Source organism: Hyla sarda, chromosome 10 (assembly GCF_029499605.1).
Source record: "Hyla sarda isolate aHylSar1 chromosome 10, aHylSar1.hap1, whole genome shotgun sequence".
Taxonomy (NCBI): Eukaryota; Metazoa; Chordata; class Amphibia; order Anura; family Hylidae; genus Hyla; species Hyla sarda.
In genome coordinates this window covers 53206477-53228990 of record NC_079198.1, presented here as the reverse complement: position 1 = coordinate 53228990, position 22514 = coordinate 53206477, and the positions used below count along the sequence as shown (strand labels likewise).

Genomic DNA, 22514 nt, shown 5'->3' with positions numbered 1-22514 from the left:
AAGACCTAATTTTCTTCACACTTCTCCACTATCCGATCTGTACCCTAAGGGATGTGGACAGGGTCTTTGAGCAGCACACTATGCATACATATTGACTTCTTGTCCTCAAAAAATATGTGCTTATTTTAAGGCACTACTTGACAAGGTCAGTACAGCACTATAGGTGTGGTGGCGGATCAACACTCAAAATATTACACCAGGGAGCGCTCTGGCTGTTTTTCCGGGAGTAGTAGTCTTACAGGATCTTTAGATAAAGTTCAAATACCACACACACACACACAATACAGGGCAATGCAAACTGAAGGAAATAACTGACAATAACTGGATAGGAAAACTTCATAGGAGAATTCTGAAGAAATTTGTAGAGAAACTTTCAAAATAACATGTTAAAATTACATAGGCACACTGGACAACACTAAGTCTATGTTTACAAGTTGAAATGTCCTTGTTGACATTTCGCAGACTGCAGGCTCCAGCATAACATGACAGCACTAGGACCACACAGGAATTCACCGTCTCATAGATGGCAATGCATTCTGTGTGGAGTCTGCAGAAACAATGGACAGGTTCATTCTTTCTGCGGACATGGAAATCGGAAATTCTGTAGTGTGCACACCGGTGCAGAATCGTGGTAAATACAACAGGACTCTGCTGCAGCGGAATCTCTGTGCAGAATTCCAATGCGGAATTCCGCACGGAAATTCGGACATGTGCACATGGCCAAAGAAAACAGGAAACATGGGCAATACAACATGTCAAATATATTGAAAACCTGGCATGGATTCATTATCCACATTACTACAGAACTGCTTTTTAGCAAAAAAAAAAAAAAAACTGCTATTGTGGTATTAATAATATTGATAGAAATCTTAAATAAATATATTTTTTATTGTCATATTGTTGGTCTGTGCACTGTAATTATAATGCATAAAAAATATCTAATTTTATTTTTTGCAGATTTCTTTCAAAGAGCTCCTCCATTCCTTATCCAGCTTCAGAGTATTTTGAGAAAATACCCAGATGGAGGACAAATACTCAAAGTATGAATGTGTTTCTCCCTAAGTTTGTTTGCCTATATCATGCACACTCACCATCTCTAATCCTACAGCATTATTTGTTTTATCCCAGCACAGCGGCATCCATGTGTCTTATAACTCTAATTTGATTGTGTCACAAGTCTGGCTCTCTAAATTTTCCATAGCCTAATGTTTACAAAAGAATGTCAGCCTCTGACCTCCTGTAAACAATAGGATAACATCATCACCTACCAGATTCCCTCCTCCTAGCTCCCAGACCCCTCCCCACAAGCTCCATCTGATATCTCTATTGGATCAGGATATTTAGTAGTTATACACCTCTCCTGAGGTCGTGTTCACACATTGTGTTTCCTGCTGCTTTTTCTGTTTTTTGCTGTGATTTTACCCAAATCATGACCAAAATGGAGATTGTACTGCAACTGTGCAAAATATGGTTAAAAAAAAAGTATAACCTGTTAAGGATGCAGGGCCTACCTTTACGCCCTTGCCGGCTGGGATTTAAGGCGTCAGGGTGTAAGTGTACATCCTGGAGCATTAGGTAACTTTGAAGCAAGCGCAGCTCCTGCTGTAGACTATAGTATACTTTGATTTTAAGTCCAGTCACTAAACCAGATATGGGGCAAAAATTAGCCAACCGGAGTCACTATCTGACTCCAGGCGACTCATTCAAATGAATGAGATGGGGGCAGGGCCGGCTGGGATATGGGAGCACCAGGTGTTCACATCTCCCAGCTGGATCAGGTCCCCGTATATAAGAATCGCGATGTGAATGCACCCTTACACATGGCTCTGCAAGTAAGGGCAGGTATTTTCAGTCCCAGGATTGTCTCTACTATGGATTTTATAACTTTTTTTTTTTAATAAGGTTTTTGGATTTTATTACTGCAAACTGCTGAAGGGCTTATTCTCTTATTATTTCCCTGTGACAAGTCTCCTATTTTTTTATTTTTATTTTGATGTTTAAAAAATATTCTTTAATAATTTTCAATATTTTTCAGGAGTTGATACAAAATGCTGATGATGCTAAAGCCAGTGAAGTCATCTTTGCTTTTGATGAAAGACCATATGGGACAAATACTCTTTATGCAAAGGGACAACACATCATCCAAGGTATCTTAAAATATAGATACAGAAATTCAGATTTTCCATATGTAAATACATTTTTCCTGAAAAAAAAAAGTTATTTAACCCCTTAACAATACTGCTGATTTTCTTTTTTGCATGTTCATTTTTTCCTCCTTGCCTTCTTAGGGTAGGGTCACACATAGAGCATCCGCAGCATATTTCATGCTGTGGATGCATTGATGACAGCCTCTAGAGTGAGCTTCCTGTCTGCCGTGTCAGCAATCAGCTGCTACGAGCAGACACACAGGGATCTGCAAGTCTGTAGTACTCACAGAAATCGCAGTCGCTCCCCCTGCTCCCTGAGCTAAAGAGTCAGAGCTGCTGCGATGTCTGCAGGGCCGGACTGGCCTACCGGGAAAATTCATGGTAGGTGCCCGCCCTGTGGCAGCGACCGCCACCTCACACTAGCATACAAGGTCCTGACACTAGTAGCAGGACCAGGGCCGGCCTTCGGGTGTGCGAGCTGTGCAGCCGCACAGGGCGCCATAACGACAGGGGCGCCGGGCGGCCAACACAGCTCGCAGTGTAACAGGCCGGTGTGAGGTGGAATTTTCCCCCCCTGTGAACACTTGCGTCCGCTCCTCCCCCTGCTCTAGCTTCGGAAATCTTCGGAGGGCTGGGGGAGGAGTGAACGCAAGTCTTCTACACGCCCCCTCCCTCATTTCCCCTCTCTGAGCACCGGAGGACGCACGTCTGCACGGGGAGAGAGTACACGCCCCCTCCCTCAACTCCCCAAGCTCGGGAGGACGCAGGTCTTTATGGGGAGAAAAAAGCCAGAGCAGGGGGATAGAGAAGGAGCACGGCTCCCGCATCTCCCCTCCCCTCGGAGGACGCAGGTCTGCATGGAGAGAAAGAAGCCAGAGCAGTGCTCCTCATCTCCCCTGACTGAGCTCTGTCTGTGTTTACTGAACAGGATGACAAAGTGCACGGGCTGGGGATTCATACACTGCTGGGACTGGGGAATAAATCTCTGACTGGGGATGATTTCTATGTGAGGAAGGAGAGGGAGGCAACACTGAGAGTTGTAGTTTTGCAACACCTGGAGGCACCCTGGTTTGGCAACACTGGTGTATGCCCTGTAGAGGTGTGGTGAACTACAACTCCCAGGAGACTACAAAGGCAGCATGCTGGTGTTATACCACAGACTGAAGACTCCTGAATGACACATGCTGGGAGTTGTAGTTCCTTTTGTGTGTGTATGACAGTGTATCCCAACCAGGGCTGATTTATATTAGGCTGCAAGGAGAGAGTTAAATTGTGCAGGCTTCATGTGCTCTGTGTGCTGACATGCCTTCACTTCACTGGCAGAGGGAGGAGGAGGGAAAACATTGGCCGGCTCTCTCTCTCAGTCCTGTCAGTCTACCTGAGGCCGCAGAGGAGTGATAAGGGTGCCTGGGCCGTGCCGAAGAGGAGCATGCAGTAGCGATGCTGCGCTCCTCTATCTGAATGACAGTAGTGCACTGTCACATTGTAGGAGCGTGCAGTGCTGTGCCCCTCTTTCCGGCTGCTGCACATCACATCAGGAACGTATGGTCAGTCACATCATCACAGGCGCTCCTCTATCTGGTTGCCTGTCAGGGCAGAATTGCACACATTGTCACGCAGTGATTTACTTTGCGGCTTCATAGAAATACCGTGGCCGCAGGCAGCGCCCTAATCAAGTGAGCGCTGTGGGCAGTTGCTTATCCTGTCTATAGAATGTGCCGGCCCCATGTGTCTGACAGAGTCTATGGTGACAAGTCTTAGCCAGGAGAAGTCTTCATGATAACCTGGACAGATGGAGAATAAGAGTAAATGTGAACGACTCTGAACAAAGAAGACGTCACCTCTGATTCACTTGGAGGAGACTTCACCTGTGATTCAATTGATGTAACTTTAAAGGGGTACTCCGGTGCTTAGACATCTTATCCCCTATCCAAAGGATAGGGGATAAGATGCCTGATCGCGGGAGTCCCACCGCTGGGGACCCCCATGATCTTGCACGCGGCACCCCGTTAGTAATCAGTCCCCGGAGCGTGTTCACTCCGGGTCTGATTACCGGCGACCACAGGGCCAACTGCGTGTGACGTCACGCCTCCGTCCCTGTGTGACGTCACGCTCGGCTTCTCAATGCAAGCCTACGGGAGGGGGCGTGATAGCTGTCACGCCCCCTCCCGTAAGCTAGCATTGAGGGGCGGAGCGTGACATCACAAAGATATCTTTGACCATTCTTCCAGTTCTTTGAGATTTCTGGGCTGTCTGTCAAGCACTGCTCTTTTAAGGTCTATCCATAGATTTTCAATAATGTTGAGGTCAGGAGATTGTGAAGGCCATGGCAAAACCTTCAGTTTACGCCTCTTGATGTAATCCCCCGTGGATTTCGAGGTGTGTTTAGGATCATTATCCATTTGTAGAAGCCATCCTCTCTTTAACTTCAGCTTTTTCACAGATGGCATCAAGTTAGCATCCAAAATTTGCTGAAATTTTATTGAATCCATTTTTTGTTCTACTCGTGAGATGTTCCCTGTGCCACTGGCTGCAATACTACCCCAAAGCATGATTTATCCACCCCCATGTTTAACAGTTGGATAGAAGTTATTTTCATTAAATTATTTTCCCCTTCTTCTCCAAAATGTACCTTTGCTCAATCCGGCCAAAAATTTCAATTTTAACCTCATCGGTCCACAGAACTTGTTCCCAAAATGCATCAGGCTTGTCGATGTGTTAATTTGCAAAGTTCAAACGCAGATTTTTGTGCTGAGGACGTAGAAGAGGTTTTCTTCTGATGACTCTTCCATGAAGACCATATTTGTACAAGTATCTCTTTATAGTGGAATAGTGTACCACAACTCCAGTGTCTGCCAGATCTTTCTGGAGGGATTGTGCAGTGGAACGTGGGTTTTGAATTGTTTTTCTCAAAATCCTGCGAGCTGTTCTGTCTGATATTTTTCTTGGTCTTCCACATCTTTCTTTATCTTCCACTGTTCCTGATGATTGCCATTTCTTAATTACATTCCGAACAGAGGATATTGACATCTGAAAACGTTTTGCTATCTTCTTATAGCTTACTCCAGCTTTGTGAGCGTCAACTTTTTTCAGTTTCAGATTTCTAGACAACTGCTTAGAAGAACCCATGGTGCTGATTGTTGGGGCAAGGTCAGATGGGTCTGGGCATTTAAAACCTTTGAGAATTATATCACATGATCTTCCCAGAGGATGATTGAGAACAATCCATGACACTGGCAGGTCTCAGCTTTGCAAAGGGGGCAGTGCATGCTATAAATACTGCAGGGTGCCCAATTTTTTGCAGACGCCATTTTTTTGTGTTCTGTTATTTTAAAAGTGTAAATGATGGAAATAAAATCTAACTTTTGTTGACCTATTATAAGAATGTCTAATCTGTAATTTGATGCCTTTTGGCGATTTTTCCATCTTTCCTTGGCTTCTTTATGCACATTAATACAAATTGTTACCTCGGTTGCCCAAACTTTTGATCCCCACTGTATTATTGATAATAGAGATCTCAGTATACAGGATTTGCTCAATAACAGTATGATGGTAATATGTATGGGGATAATATTCCTCCTTGTATACTGGTATTATTGGTAATATTGGTCTCAGTATACAGGATTTGGGCAGTAACAGTAAGATGGTAATATGAATTTATTTCTCTTTGTACACTGGTATTATAGTTAATATTGGTCTCAGTATACTGAGATTTCACATGCAATGCTATAGTTCCTCCATAGAACCTTTCTCAAACATTGCTGTAATTTTTGACTATAATGGAGTGTTGTGCCATTTAACTTTTTAAATTTGAACAACACAATGTAAATCCAAGTCAATCACACTTTTGTGCAATCACACTGTCCACTCAGGAAGCAACACTGATTGACCATCAATTTCACATTCTGTTTTGCAAATGGTACAGACAACAGGTGGAAATTATAGGCAATTAGCAAGACACCCCCAATAAAGGAGTGGTTCTGCAGGTGGTGACCACAGACCACTTCTCATTTCCTATGCTTCCTGGCTAATGTTTTTGTCACTTTTGAATTCTGGCAGTGCTTTCACTCTAGTGGTAGCATGAGACAGAGTCTATAACCCACAAAGGTGGCTCAGGTAGTGCAGCTAATCCAGGATGGCACATCAATGCGAGCTGTGGCAAGAAGGTTTGCTGTTTCTGTCAGCGTAGTGTCCAGAACATGGAGGCGCTACCAGGAGACATGCCATTACATCAGGAGATGTGGAGGAGGCCGTAGGAGGGCTAAAACCCAGCAGCAGGGCCACTACCTCCACCTTTGTGCAAGGAGGAACATGAGGAGCACTGCCAGAGCCCTGCAAAATGACCTCCAGCAGGCCACAAATGTGCTGTGTCCATTCAAATGGTCAGAAACAGACTCCATGAGGGTGGTATGAGGGCCCGATGTCCACAGGTAGGGGTTGTGCTTACAGTCCAACACCATGCAGGACGTTTGGCATTTGCCAGAGAACCCAAAGATTGGCAAATTTGCCACTGGCGCCCTGTGCTCTTTACAGATGAAAGCAGGTTCACACTGAGCACATGTGACAGACGTGTCAGAGTCTGGAGATGCCGTGGAGAACGTTCTGCTGCCTGCAACATCCTCCAGCATGACCGGTTTGGCGGTGGGTTAGTAATGGTGTGGGGTGGCATTTCTTTGGGGGGCCACACAGCCATCCATGTGCTTGCCAGAGGTTGCCTGACTGCCATTAGGTACCGAGATGAGATCCTCAGACCCCTTGTGAGACCATGTGCTGGTGCGGTTAGCCCTGGGTTCCTCCTAATGCAAGGCAATGCTAGACCTCATGTGGCTGGAGTATGTCAGCAGTTCCTGCAAGAGGAAGGCATTGATGCTATGGACTGGCCCGCCCGTTCCCCAGACCTGAATCCGATTGAGCACATCTAGGACATCATGTCTCGCTCCATCCACCAACGCCACGTGCACCACAGACTGTTCAGGAGTTGGCGGATGCTTTGGTCCTCCTCATCAGGAGCATGCCCAGGCATTGTAGGGAGGTCATACGGGCAGGGGGAGGCCACACACACTACTGAGCCTTATTTTGACTTGTTTTAGGACATTACATCAAAGTTGGATCAGCCTGTAGTGTGGTTTTCCACTTTGATTTTGAGTGTGACTCCATATCCAGACCTCCATGGGTTGATAAATTTCATTTCCTTTGATAATTTTTGTATGATTTTGTTGTCAGCACATTCAACTATGTAAAGTGAAAAGTATTGTGTGTGTGTGTGTGTATATGGCCACGTAAAGTGATACGCCTTTGCGCATGGCAGCCGTTGGCTGGCACAATGCTGTTGGGCTGGTATGCAATAATTTCCAGGGCTGGTTTTTATCCCCAGTTGGGCCCTTGATATCTGTGAACTGTGCATATTCAATTTTTTTCTGGTATGTAATGTAGTTAAAAAAATAACACCAACATTTTGGCTTTTTTTCTGTTTGCCATGTAGTTACATAGTTACATACATAGTTACATAGTTAGTATGGTTGAAAAAAGACATACCGTATTTATCGGCGTATAACACGCACTTTTTAGGCTAACATTTTTAGCCTAAAGTCTGTGTGCGTGTTATACGCCGATACCCCCCCAGGAAAGGCAGGGGGAGAGAGGCCGTCGCTGCCCGCTTCTCTCCCCCTGCCTTTCCTGGGGTCTAGAGCGCTGCTGTCGGCCCTTTTCACCCCCTGGTTATCGGCGCCGCTGCCCGTTCTGTCCCCCTGACTATCGGTGCCGGCGCCGATAGCCAGGGAGAGAGAAGCGGCGCCGACAGCCAGGGGGAGAGAAGGGGCAGCGGCACCCATTGCCGACGCCGCTGCCCCGTTGCCTCCCCGGTGGCATAATTACCTGACTCCGGTCCGCGCTGCTCCGCTGCTCCAGGCCTCCGTCGTGCGTCCCCGGCGTCATTGCTATGCGCTGAACGGCGCGGCGCATGATGTCAGAGCGCCGCGCCGTGCATAGCAACGACGCTGGGGACGCACGACGGAGGCCTGGAGCAGCGGAGCAGCGCGGACCGGACTCAGGTAATTATGCCACCGGGGATGGGGGGAGGCAACGGGGCAGCGGCGCCGGCAATGGGTGCCGCTGCCCCTTCTCTCCCCCTGGCTGTCGGCGCCGCTTCTCTCTCCCTGGCTATCGGCGCCGGCACCGATAGTCAGGGGGACAGAACGGGCAGCGGCGCCGATAACCAGGGGGTGAAAAGGGCCGACAGCAGCGCTCTAGACCCCAGGAAAGGCAGGGGGAGAGAAGCGGGCAGCGACGGCCTCTCTCCCCCTGCCTTTCCTGGGGGTATATCGGGGTATACACGCGCACACACGCACCCTCATTTTTTCATGGATATTTGGGTAAAAAACTTTTTTTACCCAAATATCCGTGGTAAAATGAGGGTGCGTGTTATAGGCCGGTGCGTGGTATACCCCGATAAATACGGTACGTCCATCAAGTCCAACCAGGGAATTGAAGGGAAGGGTGTAAGGGGATAAGGGGAAGGGATGTAGTTTTATAATTCTGCATAAGCATTAATGTTATTTTGTTCCAGGAATATATCTAACCCTGTTTTAAAGCTGTTAATTGTTCCTGCTGTGACCAGTTCCTGAGGTAGACTGTTCCATAAATTCACAGCTCATATGGTAAAGAAGGCGTGTCGCCCCTTTAGACTAAACCTTTTCTTCTCCAGACGGAGGGAGTGCCCCCTCGTCCTTTGGGGGGGTTTAACCTGGAACAGTTTTTCTCCATATTTTTTGTATGGGCCATTTATATACTTATATACGTTTATCATATCCGCCCTTAAACGTCTCTTCTCAAGACTAAACAAATGTAACTCCTTTAATCGCTCCTCATAGCTAAGATGTTCCATGCCCCATATTAGTTTAGTCGCACGTCTCTTCACCCTTTCCAGCTCCGCAGTGTCCCTTTTATGAACAGGCGACCAAAACTGAACAGCATATTCCAGGTGAGGCCGTACCAATGCTTTATAAAGGGGGAGTATTATGTCCCTGTCCCTTGAGTCCATGCCTCTTTTTATACATGACAATATCCTGCTGGCTTTGGAAGCAGCAGCCTGACATTGCATGCTATTCTGTAGTCTGTGATCTACAAGTACACTCAGATCCTTCTCTACCAGTGACTCTGCCAGTTTAATCCCATTAGAATTAATAACATTATATTTTTATAGTTGAGACAATTTAACACATCAATACACCATTTCAAATATGTAATTTTCAGCCATTTACATTTTTTCCAGTAATTTTATCATTGTTGTGATAATGTATCAGCACCTCACAATGACTTTGCAGAGACCATCTGACACCTGAGCCACCAATGATGTGTCAGCACTGACAGTTGCCTATAGAGGGTTAAACTGACGTCAGTGATTGTTACATGCTGGGTATTGATGTCAACTGTAAACTGTTGCCAGCCACCGTAAAATTAAGGCAACTTATGAATGGACATCTAGTTATTCTGAAGATGAGACAGATTTTTAAAACAGCCTTAACCACTGTGATAATGCTGGTACATTTGAAGACTATCTATCTAGGTCCCATTCAGGAGATCACGGTGGGGGGTGGGGGGTGACCCCCTGTGATCAGAAAATTTTCTCCTATGGATAGGGGATAAGTAGTTTTTCACTGTAACACTCCTTTAATTCTGAAGAGACAAATAAAAACTTTCATTAGGGAATTTATCATGGCTTGTAGGGATCTGTAGGTAAGAGTAGGTACCTGCCATTCAGACAGGCAGATGCCTGTCCTGCACAGCAGCAATGCCAGTGTTATGGAGCATGTGAAGCTGTACCACAGCTGTAGAGTAAAAAAAAAAACTTAGCCTTGCAGGTGAAAACCACGAAGATTAGTTTTTGCATGCAGCTTTAAGCACAGTTTTTCCCCATTAAAGGGGTTCTCCACCATAATGTAATTTTAGTACATAACTGGCAGGCAGTAATGGACATGCTTAGAAAGGATCTTCGCTTGTCTTGGGGCTAAATGGCTATGTTATGAGATTACCGTAACACTGTGGCTAGATATTTGTGAACTGGTATTTCCTGTTTGATTTTTCTTTTTTTGACTACAAATCCCTTAATTCCATTTTCCTCCCTCCCACACATCAGCCACCCCACCCATTGAAATATAAATGAGCTGCATCCATTCAATAGACCTGTGCTTTTCAATCAGGGTGCCTACAGCTGTTGCATTAGTTGCAGATTGATCTCACTCCCACCAAGCGATCCCTCCACCCATTGAAGCAGACATGCTCCCTGTCATCAGCTGACTAGTTTTGTCAGGTCTCGGCCGCGTTGCAACCTGTCATTTTGTATGCTGGTAAAAATAAATATTGGGTTGAAAATCACAGAAGAATTGTGAAAAAACCATCACACACAGGTACAGACACTAAATAACTAAACTAACTTTACAGCCCCTGTAGCATAGTAAAATAACAAAAATCCTGGAATACCCCTTTAAATTCAAAAAGGCAGAAAAAACCAGCACACAGACTGTTCTTCATAGACAATGCACTTGAAAGGATGCAAGAACAGATATCATACAAATGACTGCAGTGAGTGGAATAGAAACATTTCAGCAGAAGGGAAACAGGGAGGACTTAAGACGTGGGAGGGGGTAGGAAGAAGTTATTTGCCTAAAATTTCTAATACAGTGGCTGATTATTGCCAATGATGAGCACTTTTTGGCTGTATAGAAAGATGAGCCATGCATTGAAATGAGCTTTAAACAGGGCAATTGTTAGGACTGAACAGTTGCACAAATTATAACTTGATCATTTGTGGTCGTTGTGTTCTATCATTTCCAGCAGCGCATCCCCTATTTACACAGGGAATGAAATGGAATAAATGCTGGCAACAAAATGTCATTCAAGGCTAGATAAGATTGATTTAGCTTACAAATAGTTGTTTGTTCCCATTTATGGCCGTTTTAAAGTCCCTGCGATCAGCTGACAAATAACCAAACACTCATTTGGCCAATACTCTGCACATGTAAAAGGACCTTAAAATAGGTTTTTCCAAGCTCTTCATAAATTTGTTCGGGGCAGGGAATGAAAAGGAAAAAAAAATTGCCCTTCTGCTCGCTGCTAGTCTAATGGAATGTCCCTGATGATTTCATTGTAGAATCCACAGAGAAAGCGAAATGGGCACTGTCTGATACAAAAACTTTTGATATGTTGTAAAGCATGCAAAACCAAAAGGTTTTGCAATTGCTTTCATTAGAAAATTTTCTGTATTTCATACTGAAAAAGCCAGTCAAACAACTGCCCCTCCTGCCTGCTTGGATACATACTAGTCCTGCTGTGTCCATGCATCCTGCTTGGACACATACTAGTCCTGCTGTGTCCATGCATCCTCAACTATGTCGTGGACACACTTCATTGATTGACACCTGTGAGCGCAGGGCTCACAGCTGGAGGAAAAATCCTCCCACTGTCAGCTTGTGTCCCGCTACTGTCAGTGCTGGGAGTTGTAGTTTTGCTAATGCTAGGGGAGATGTGAGCAGACAGCATACTGAGGGAGAGGGCGGAGACCTGCACAGTGAGGCCACGCCCCCTCCCTTTGACAGGAATTCAGACTAGTGAGCTAAATTAAAAGTGTAATAAAAAAATTAATAAAGGTGCTAGACACATAAAAATTAGATGTACATGGTCAGGATTAGGTACTGAGTGATATTTAAAAAAAAAAAATTTTGTTGGATCTGACTGGTTCGCTTTAAGTCAACTATAAGCCTCAACAGTTGTAACTGACATTTGCTCTTAATGACCAGAATCTTCTAATCCGGATTCTGATCCATTTAGGCTGTACTAGTAGAGTGCCAATATGTATTGCATTGATCTTTATAATCAATGAAATGATTGATTATAAAGTCCCCCAGGAGGACTAAAAAAGTTGTATAAAGTCAGAAAACATTTTAAGAGTATTAAAAAAAATCCCACATAATAAAAATTCCTTTCCCCATTTTTTTTTTTTTTTTTTTTAAAGAAAAAAAACATCTAAACTCAAAAAAATATATCACTTATTTGGTATGAATGCTTGCAGAATTGTTGGATTTAGTAAAATATAATGTTATTGACATGTTGTATAAAAACTAAAATCTAATGACCGTATTGCTGATTTTTGGTCGCATCCTGTCTCTGAAAAAATAGAAATGAAAAAAGAGTGACATCTATGCAAATATGTTAACACAAGCAGATGATGCTTTTTCATAATGCTTGGCTGAAATGAACAGCAAAAAAGGGGATGAGGCATTTATTATTAGACCGTTTTTGTCGCTTTAGTCGTCTTTCTCATTCAGGATGTTTGTCATTTCATTCTTTGTATTCCTATTGTCTAGATTGTGTTTTGTCCAAATATATGATTGTTTTATTCGTACGTTCGGATGGATCCAAATGTACAAAGACTGAATATTAACAAAAAAAATAAAATGGTTATGAAACATGGAACATTGAAATGCAAGGGTGAGACATTTTAGAAAAAAAGTACAAATAGAAAGTATAAGATGTATTAAAGAAAAACTGTCAGATATTTTCTCCTGCACTATCTACAGGTACTGATGGATAGTGCGGGAGACGCTGATTTCAACTGGCCCTACCTTGCCCAGATCCGCCCGGACGTTCACCCTCGATTGTAGTTTTATTCTATGTGTATATCTTTCTGTAACTGGCACGGGCAGGGATTCTGCAACTAACTGGCACTGACATCAGCACCGCTTATGAATATTCATCCCCCTCCCTCCAGTTAGAAGCGGCGAAGAGGGAGGGGGGAGGAATATTCATAAGCTGCGCTGACGTCAGTGCCAGTTAACCTGCAGAAGCCCCACCTGTACCTTGTTACAGCAAGATGTACTCGTAGAATAAAACTACAACTGCGGGCGAATGGCCGGGCGGATGCAGGCAAGGTAGGGCTCGTTTTAATCAGCGTCTCCCGCACTATCCATCAGTAACTGTGGATAGTGCGGTAGAAAATATCTGACCGTTTTCCTTTAATGCCCCATTGCAACAAGATAACTCAAGCATACATTCATAAATAACACAACCCATGCCCTTGGAAGGGGCCAACATTGAACATAATTACCTTAAACCTTGGGTAAGCATTAAAGATGAAAAGAAAACAAAAGAGAAAGTAGAAAGAAGGGGAAAAAATAAAGGGAAGAGGAGCAGGGAAGGTCTTAACATGGGCGTCAAGTAGGGAGTTAGTCTCTGGAGTGTCATACAAGAGAGCGAAATCACTGGAGAGGACCTGTTGTAATTATCAGAGTATTGGAATATTAACCCACGGGGACTAAAGATAGAAAAGGGCATTAGTTTGTCCACTCAATAAAGAGCAAATATCTGCTTTATGAATCTTTGTGAAGCTAAAGTGATAATGAGGGAAAGATTCATAATAAATCCCCAAGAAGGAGAATCTGGCATTCTAATATATATAATTTTTTTTTTTAATAGGTCAATCTCTTCTGGTGTACAATAATGAGATGTTTAGTGATCGTGATTGGGAAGGAATCCAAAGACCGGGAAATAGCATTAAACGCAAAGACCCAGACACTGTTGGAAGATTTGGACTTGGCTTCAACTCTGTGTATCACATTACAGGTTAGTCTGAAGTATATTCCATGTGTAACAGTGAAACATTGTTTTGTGATGGACAAAAAAAAAAAGAGAAACTGATACAAAAGTTAAGCACAAGACTTTGCAGTTCTTTCTTGCAGCACGGGAGTCCTCTACCAGTGTACCTAGTTGTGACTCCCTGCATGTCTACTGCACAATGAGAAATTACATTTCCCTTTCTAGGTGACAAAGTAATGTTCATTAAATTGTCCCAACAATAAGAAGTATAACAATTTGGCTAGTGTAAATATGGCATATAAATAAAAATATTTTTCATTTAACAGTCAATAGATTAGGCCTTTTGCACAGGATTTGATTTTATACTGATGCATACAAAGGTGGCAGATTACATCTGATGCCATATTGTGGAGATATTTTAAGAGAAAAGTATGCCCATAATGTTCTGGCGGAATCGACTGCATAGACATGGGTGTCTATGGGGACTGCAATGTCCATGTGGTCCTAGCGCCGACTCAATCGGCACTGTCCACACTCAGAATCTCTGTCCAGATTTCAGTAGGCCAGAGATTACGCAGTGTAAACCCTGCCTAAGGGTTCATACACACTAAGATAAATTCTGAGTGGAATCTGCTTGCAGCAAAGTGCTATTGATCTCAATGGAATTCTGCTTGCAAACTAAAGAAGTTCCATAGCGGAACTTTCATTGCGGAACAGGATTCTGCCAAAATAATAAACATGTTAATACTTTTAATGGAATCTGCCCGGAAAAGCCCATTAAACAATAGGACTTTATTTCTGACTGTTATTTCCTTAGTAAAATTAATCGCAAAATAAGTGCTGATCCTGCACTATGACTACGTGGACCTGCAACGTCCACATAGAAGACAATGAAGTCCACGTGGTATACTGATGAAAAAATTAACATGTCCATTCTTTTGGCGGATTTCAGAATTTGAATTTCAGTAGCTGAAATTCAGCTGTGTGCGCAGTGCAGTAGAATCCCATTGACAGTGAAAGGCTGCTGCACCATTATATCTTCCCAGGAATTTTCCACACAGATATTCAGTAATGTGCATTGACTTAGGATACAAGAGAAGTTTTCATACAGATGTGAAAAGATAAGACTTATTTTATATATTTTAGCTGCAACCAGGTATGATCGGATATATCTATTAAAAAAAATAAAAAAAAATTTATAAAAACATTTCTCAACTTTTTCTTAAAAAATGGTAGGATAGTGTAATAAAAATGATGGTGTGAATGGATCTTTAGGTTAAACTCAGAGAAAAGGTTTCAGAATGTGCAGGTTTGGATCTGCCCACCAATGTAGCAGAGTATCTTCCAGTTGCTCTAATATACTGTAAGGCTATGTTCACACTTCACACAGAAAATCTCAGTGCAGATATTCCGAAACTTCTGACGCTGCACAGGAATGCGTCGTCTTATAGACGGAAATGCATTCCGCGCGGAGTTCGCAAAAATAATGAACAGGTTCGTTAGTTTTGCAGACACGAAAATTGGAATTTCCTTACCAGAAACATCTGGCGCAGTAATTCTGCCATGTGCACAGTGCAGCAAAATCTGATTAAATGCAGCTGGAATCTGCAGCGAAATTCCAATGCTAAATTTGGCACGGAAATTATGGACGTTTGATCATAGTCTAATAATGGGCTTCAAAAGTCTAAAGATCTATGTTTTACGGGCTGATTCACAAATAACCTAGTAGACCTTACTGAAAATAAGATCTGCATGTGCAATAGGTGGGCATATGCTGCTGCAAAAAATTGGACAAACGCATTTTCTGTATGGAGCATGGGCACTCACCTGATGAACTTTTCAAGTTTTGCTGAAGGTACACCTTAACTAAATAGTAAAGGAGATTGTAACAGGCATTATCAAAACATTTAAAGTTATCACCTATTTACAGGTAAAGTGCTTTACATGTCTATGTCTGAAAGACCGAAAGAAAGTAAATAGAGCGATGGCTCTATTCACACTGCCTCTCTTTTCACTTGGGTGACAAGGGGCCTTTGTTCTTGTGCTCACTGGGGGCCCATGAGTTGTACCTCCACTGATGAGCTAGTTATCCCCTATCTTGTGGATAACTTCTTTGGATAACCCCTTTTTAAGAGCTACTGTCATCTTAAAAGGGTACTCTGCCCCTAGACCTCTTCGGATAGGGGATAAGATGTCTGATCGCGGGGGTCCTCCTGCCACCGGGGACCCCAGCGATCTCTCCTGCGGCACCCCCGTATATAAGCAGCCTGGAGCTATGATTGCTCCGTGGCTGATGATGGGCGTTACAGGGTGTCGTGGCACCGCCCCTCGTGACGTCACTCATGGCCCCACCCCCTCAATGCAAGTCTATGGGAGGGGGCATGGCGGCCATCACAATCCCTCCCATAGGCTTGCATTGATGGGTGGGGCATGACGAGGGGCCATGACGTCACGATACCCCATCCCCTATATCGCCCATCATCCGCCACGGAGCAATCATAGCTCCAGGCTGCTGATGTACGGGGGTGCAGAAGGAGAGATTGCGGTGGTCCCCAGCGGCAGGAGGACCCCCCGATCAGACATCTTATCCCCTATCCTTTGGATAGGGGATAAAATGTCTAGGTGCAGACTACCCCTTTAAATCTATGTGATGCAACTTAGTTATAAACTGTTTATCAAAGAGAATACAGTACTTTTTGGAGGCACCAAACCATGGCTCACAGAGAATCTGTGTGTTTTCTTTGTGTCTACCTATATACTGTGGTTTTAATATTTTATTTTATTTTGTACAGATTATCCAGCCATCTTCAGTGGAAAAAATGTTGGGATTCTGGATCCACAAGAAAATATATTTTACAGAGGAGGTAGTTTATGGAATCTTGAGAAAAAAGATGAGTTTTCAGAAGATTTAGAGGATCAATTCCAGCCATTCAAAAATGTCTTACAGACTCTTGGTTTGGGTTCCTGGGAGGAAATTCTTGCTTCTGGCTTTTTTAAAGGAACTCTCTTTTGTTTCCCTCTTCGACTATGCCCATCTGAGATATCTGATAACATATACAGTACAGAAAGGGTTGAAGAGCTCTTTGAGTCTTTCATGAAAGATTCTAATATTGCCCTTCTATTTCTTCGCCATATTAAAAGCATTTCTTTGAAGAAAATTGGAAATGATGGAATAATGAAAAGTCTTCTTACTGTTAAGGTATCTACTGAAGAATTACTAGAGACAGAGTCAGCTGGGATTACCATACAAACAGCCTGTAAAGTTGTTTCCCTGAAGTTCATGGATAACAAAGAGGAACAATGTAAATGGCTGATGACTACCAGCAGAGATCAAGAGAATTTGTTTCCAGAGCTGACTGAGATGAGCAACAAATTGTGCAACAGACCCGTTCTTGACTTGGCCTACCCTTTATCTAAGCAGAATATGGGTTTATTTGGAGGACGTCTGAATTGCATTCTCCCACTTCCAGACAAGGAAGAAAACCAAACTGGGTTGCCATGCCTTATCAATGGATGTTTTGATCTTACTGATGACAGGAGGAGCATGAAGTGGCCAGAAGCTGACCAACAACATGATGACGGTGCTAAATGGAATCAAATCTTGGTAGAACAAGTCTTACCATTCATTTATTCTCAGGCAGTAAAAAATGTTGTGTCTTTAGTTAAGATGTCAAAAATTTCAGTAGACATTGCATACAGAATTTGGCCAGATCCTGAAAAAAACATACACAAACCCAGATGGTATGAGATAGTAAAACAGATAGCCTTTTGTCTTGAAAAAGAGACAGTGCTGCAAACCATCGATACAACTCGGTGGATAACTGCAAGTGAAGCTGTCTTCTTGGAGGTTGAAAATGTGAAAATTAATACTTGCATAGAGGAATTGCTTCTCCATCTAAAGACTCCTTTAGTTAAAGTTCCTGGTCATGTTTTTAAAGTTCTTCAAATAGCTACAAAAGACATTTCAGGTCTGAATATTGTGTCTCCGAAATTTGTGAGAAACCTGTTGCATACAGATGAATGGCTTCATTTTTCAACCGAGAAAAAGCTCTTGCTTTTGACGTACATAATCAGTGATGGACAACATAATGAACTGCTGAACCTCAAACTACTGCCGCTATCTGATGGATCCTTCACATACTATCAAAATACAGAGACAAATGGCATTGTTTACATTGACAGTAAAGTGTTTCCAAGGTGAGAAAATGTGGCCACATTTCATATTAACATTTCTGTACAGTCAGCCACTGTAAACTTACTATCTCTTTAATAGATCTTAAAGTGTCCCTGTCACTTTAAGACATGTAAGACCCCAACAGATTATTAATAGTTAGGAAAAGCACAGGATGCAGTGCCTCACTCTCCAGCTCACTCTCTTACCGGAGATGTTCCCCATAGACTTATAATTTAGTCTGACCCCTGCAGCGAGATGAAAAGGGCAGTAAGCTGGTGATAGAAGTGCTTAGCCATGTGCTCTTCTTAAAGGGGTAGTCCAGTGGTGAAAAACTTATCCCCAATCCTAAGGATAGGGGATAAGTTTGAGATCGCGGGGGGTCCGACCGCTGGGGCCCCCTGCGATCTCTCTGTACGGGGCCCCGGCTCTCCGCCGAGATAGCGGGTGTCGACCCCCGCACGAGGCGGCGGCCGACACGCCCCCTCAATACATCTCTATGGCAGAGCCGGAGATTGCCGAAGGCAGCGCTTCGGCTCTGCCATAGAGTTGTATTGAGGGGGCGTGTCGGCCGCCGCCTCGTGCGGAGGTCGACACGCCCCCTTCCCGCGGGCTGTCGGGGCTCCGTACAGGAGATCGCAGGGGGCCCCAGCGGTCGGACCCCCTCGATCTGCAACTTATCCCCTATCCTTAGGATAGGGGATAAGTTGCTCACCACTGAATCACCACTGGACTACTCCTTTAACTCTAATGATCTGTTGGTATCTCGGCACTAAAAACCTGACCATTAAAACAAATTTTTGCTATTGCACTCCTTATGGTAAATAAAAAATGATTCTAATGTACTTTGTTTATCTGAAAACAGACTTTAGACTCCTGAAGTTCAAAATCAGGAAATGCTGAGGGAGGTGTGTACAGCCTTATCCAATCACAGCTCTTCTCACACACTGAACTGATCTGGGCTGTGTAGGCTTCAGGTGATGTCACACCTGCTGGGGAACACCCCTTCCCAGTCTGTGAATCTGACTGAGAATGAGCAGAAAATACAGGGCAATATCAAGGTAGAAAACTAACAAATAATAAAAATAAAGGCAGGGGGGGTTATCATTATGGGGCCAGTGAACTGGGAGGATAATAAAATTTAACAAGATTATGAGAGGTACTCTTTTTAAAACTTTTGACATGTCTGTGTGACAGGGATGCTTTCAGGACCATTTTTGAATTTTACATTAATCTCTAAAGCACTTTTATTTATATCTGTTTAGTACAATTATGCACCTTTCTGCAGCTCTCATTCTAGTGGACTTGGACTATAATAGAATAACCATAAACTGCAGTTTACCTACAGAAAAGAGCAACAAAATACATTGAAATGCGAGTGAAAACAGCTTAAAGGGGTACTCCGCTGGAAATGTAATTTTTTTTTTAACTCAACTGATGCCAAAAAGTTAAACAGATTTGTAAATTGCTTCTATTTCAAAATCTTAACCATTCAAGTACTTATCAGCTGCTGTATGCTCCAGATGAAGTTCTTTTCTTTTTCACATTGCTCACTGCTAACACCTCTGTCCATGTCAGGAACTGTTCAGAGCAGGATAGGTTTGCTATGGGGATTTTCTCCTACTCTGGACAGTTCCTAAAATGGACAGAGGTGTCAGCAGAGAGCACTGTGCTCAGACAGAAAGGAAATTCAAAAAGAAAACTGCATACGGCAGCTGATAAGTACTGGAAATATTAAGATTTTTAAATTAGATTTTAAGTAATTTACAAAATCTGTTTAATCTTCTGGCATCAGTTGATTTAAAAAAAAAAAAAAAAAATGTTTTCCAGCAGAGTACCCTTGTAATAAAAAACCCATTCAAGCACTGTAGAAAAAAAATTTGAATGGAGGTTGTAAAAAGATATTGCAGCAAATTCATTACAGATTTTAATGCTGCTACGATGAGGTCTGGATAGAACACAGTAGAAAGGTGGCCAGAGTAAATACATTTAAAGTGTTACTGTTATTTAAAAAGCTTATCACATGTCAAAAGTTTTGATCGGTCAGGGTCTCGGTGCCATCTCCTTGCAAGAGGTCGGCTCCATTAAAAGCCTGTGAAGCCTGTTTCGTTCATTGAGATACATTAAGCAGGGGAATGATATGCAAAGCTTTGCACTTCTCCAGACGATATCACTGGTGATCTCAGTAGTGAGACCTAAATTGATCAAAACTTTTGCCATGTGTCATGTCTGCATCACATATTACCATTTTACCTTTTTTCTTTAAATGGCGGTAGCATAATTGATGTATGGTACATTCTGCATGCAGAATATCTATTGCCATACACATATATCTGGGGAGATGTGCACATTTTAGGTGAGGGAAGGACTTGTTTTATGTTTTAAGTTTTTTTCCAGATATTTTTTTGATTGATTAGTTCACATCTGGGTGATGGCACCGACACCAGAGATTGGACATTGCTGTCAGACCTGAACATTCCTGTCCTGCTGAAGCTGGTTGATCGCATTGTACTTGCAGCATAGGAGTGTGCAGGTTTAACAGTAACTAACAGCCTCCAGGGTGCAACTGATTTGTTCAGGACCTATGATCTAATATTTCCATTCTCTATGACAGAGACATTGGAAATATTAGATGTGCTGCTGAAAATCAATGATTGCACAGGGATGTGCAATACTGACATCAAAGCACAGCCTTTATTTTGGATGTATCCATGGGGACCTGCCCGGTCATCAGGACCAGAAGCAGATAGTTAGATCTGAACAAGCTATGCAACTTAAACCATGTAATCTTCATGGTATAAAAGAATGTAAATATATGGCAGCTCTGCAGGCTTCTAGCTTATGTATACTTACCTTACTTCGACACGTAGGGGGTCAGTCTATAAGGCTACTATATAAAACCTAAAAAGTTGGTAAATTCTAAAAAAAAAAAAACACTGCACACTACTTTTCATCCAGCTTACAGGTGGAAAATGCCCATTGTATTCTATTGTTAAAATATGGATACATTAATATTTCATTCATGGGTCGTCGGTATTACATGCATCCATCCAAGAGCTCCATAGAAGACAGCCTTCCATAATACCTATCTGTAATACTGCAATGTTTGCTGTATACTTGACATGGAGATGTTTGTTTTCTTGCAGATCATCATTGCACACATTTACAAATATTCTTTTGTGAAAAACCGCCATACATGCTATCCAGCTTATTCTGTGACTTAAAGTGTAACTGTCACTTTGGTGGTAGAGACGTGTGAAGTTTTGATGGGTGGTGCTCTGGGTGCTTCTCTCAATCTGCTTTTCTAAATCTGTGCACGTGACAGGAGACGGTCCCATAGACTTTCTTTTGAAGCCTATTTCAATTGGAGATTGTAACTCTTGTCATCGGTGTAATGGAGGTAAAAGTCAATAGAAAATAACATTGTTACTAATTGATTTTACATCTTTTTTCAGAACCTTATTACCTGGGCTCGCACATAGATTCATTCCAGAGGATCTGCCAGATGATCTACGTTTATTCCTTGTGAATATCGGAAAATTAGGTGAGTACATTTATACAGCTTACTCACTGAAATCACAGAGCTATACACAGTATTAGATACAAAAGATAAGTGTCAGCCATTTATTTACACTTTCTCACAATTAGAAATGAACAGAAATGAAAGTTATAGAAACATTTGGCCCATCCAATCTGCCCAATATTCTAAATGCTATCAATAGTCCATGACATTTTTATATATGAAGGATAGCCTTATGCCCCAGGCTGCCTTTAAAAATGTCAGGACCCATACACAGATTACAGGGTTACTCCGCCCCTAGACATCTTATCCCCTATCCAAAGGATAGGTGATGAGATGTCTGATCGTAGGGGTCCCACCGCTTATATATTTCTAGCAGAGTGTAGATTTATTATATTATAGCAGAATGTAGTACAGTAAACATGCTGAAAAGTATTTTTCTGTTTTGCACTCTGCTATAATCTAATATACCTTATTCTGGTTACTATGAAACTGCCCTAAAAGTCATTCTAAATATTTTTAGATATTCCCACATACTGAATATACAGAGGTAGTGACTTACAAGCAACGTTTCCTCTGATCGCTCATGTTTCCTGTTTTCCACTCTCCAGTCCAGAGCATGATGAAGACTTCTCCTGGCCAAGACTAGTCTTCACAGAACCAGCCAGAGCAGCCAGACAAACAGTTTAGGTTCCTTTTTTCCAGCACAATGCCCCTTCTTTACAAATTGCCCATGTATTGCCCCACACAGTATATCTGTAGACCCCTTCTGTGCCCTCATACATATATATATATATATATATATATATATATATATATATATAGTTGTAGGCTCCCTGTGCCCCCCCCCCATATATAGCTCTAGGCCCCCTTTGCCCCCACAGACATACTGCCCCAGCCATATATGGTATACTGCCCTGCTTCAGTGTTCCAACTACTACTTATCTGGTCCGCAGTAAGGACCTACTACTGTGGCCTATGGGCCATAGCAGTAGTTCCGCAGACAGGGAGGGAGGCAGTGATCAGAGCACTGGAGCTGACCTGTTGCTGGGCTGGTCACTTACAGTCCGTTCTGCTCATCCCACTG

At 42.9% G+C, this 22514-nt stretch overlaps 1 protein-coding gene across 6 annotated transcripts in view; it reads left to right on the top strand.

Annotated features, from left to right (window-relative positions):
* The window catches only part of LOC130294653 (sacsin-like), a 90078-nt gene that overhangs the window by 50082 nt on the left and 17482 nt on the right, over positions 1 to 22514 (top strand). For 5 of the 6 annotated variants that reach the window (XM_056544831.1, XM_056544835.1, XM_056544832.1 and 2 more), the window contains exons 3-7: positions 958 to 1040; positions 2036 to 2147; positions 13617 to 13763; positions 16529 to 17933; positions 21363 to 21451. In XM_056544831.1, coding sequence (XP_056400806.1) covers positions 958 to 1040; positions 2036 to 2147; positions 13617 to 13763; positions 16529 to 17933; positions 21363 to 21451 — 1836 coding nt within the window. Of the gene's footprint in view, positions 1 to 957; positions 1041 to 2035; positions 2148 to 9555; positions 9687 to 13616; positions 13764 to 16528; positions 17934 to 21362; positions 21452 to 22514 lie in introns of those variants that run through there. The other variant, XM_056544836.1, reaches the window with a different exon arrangement.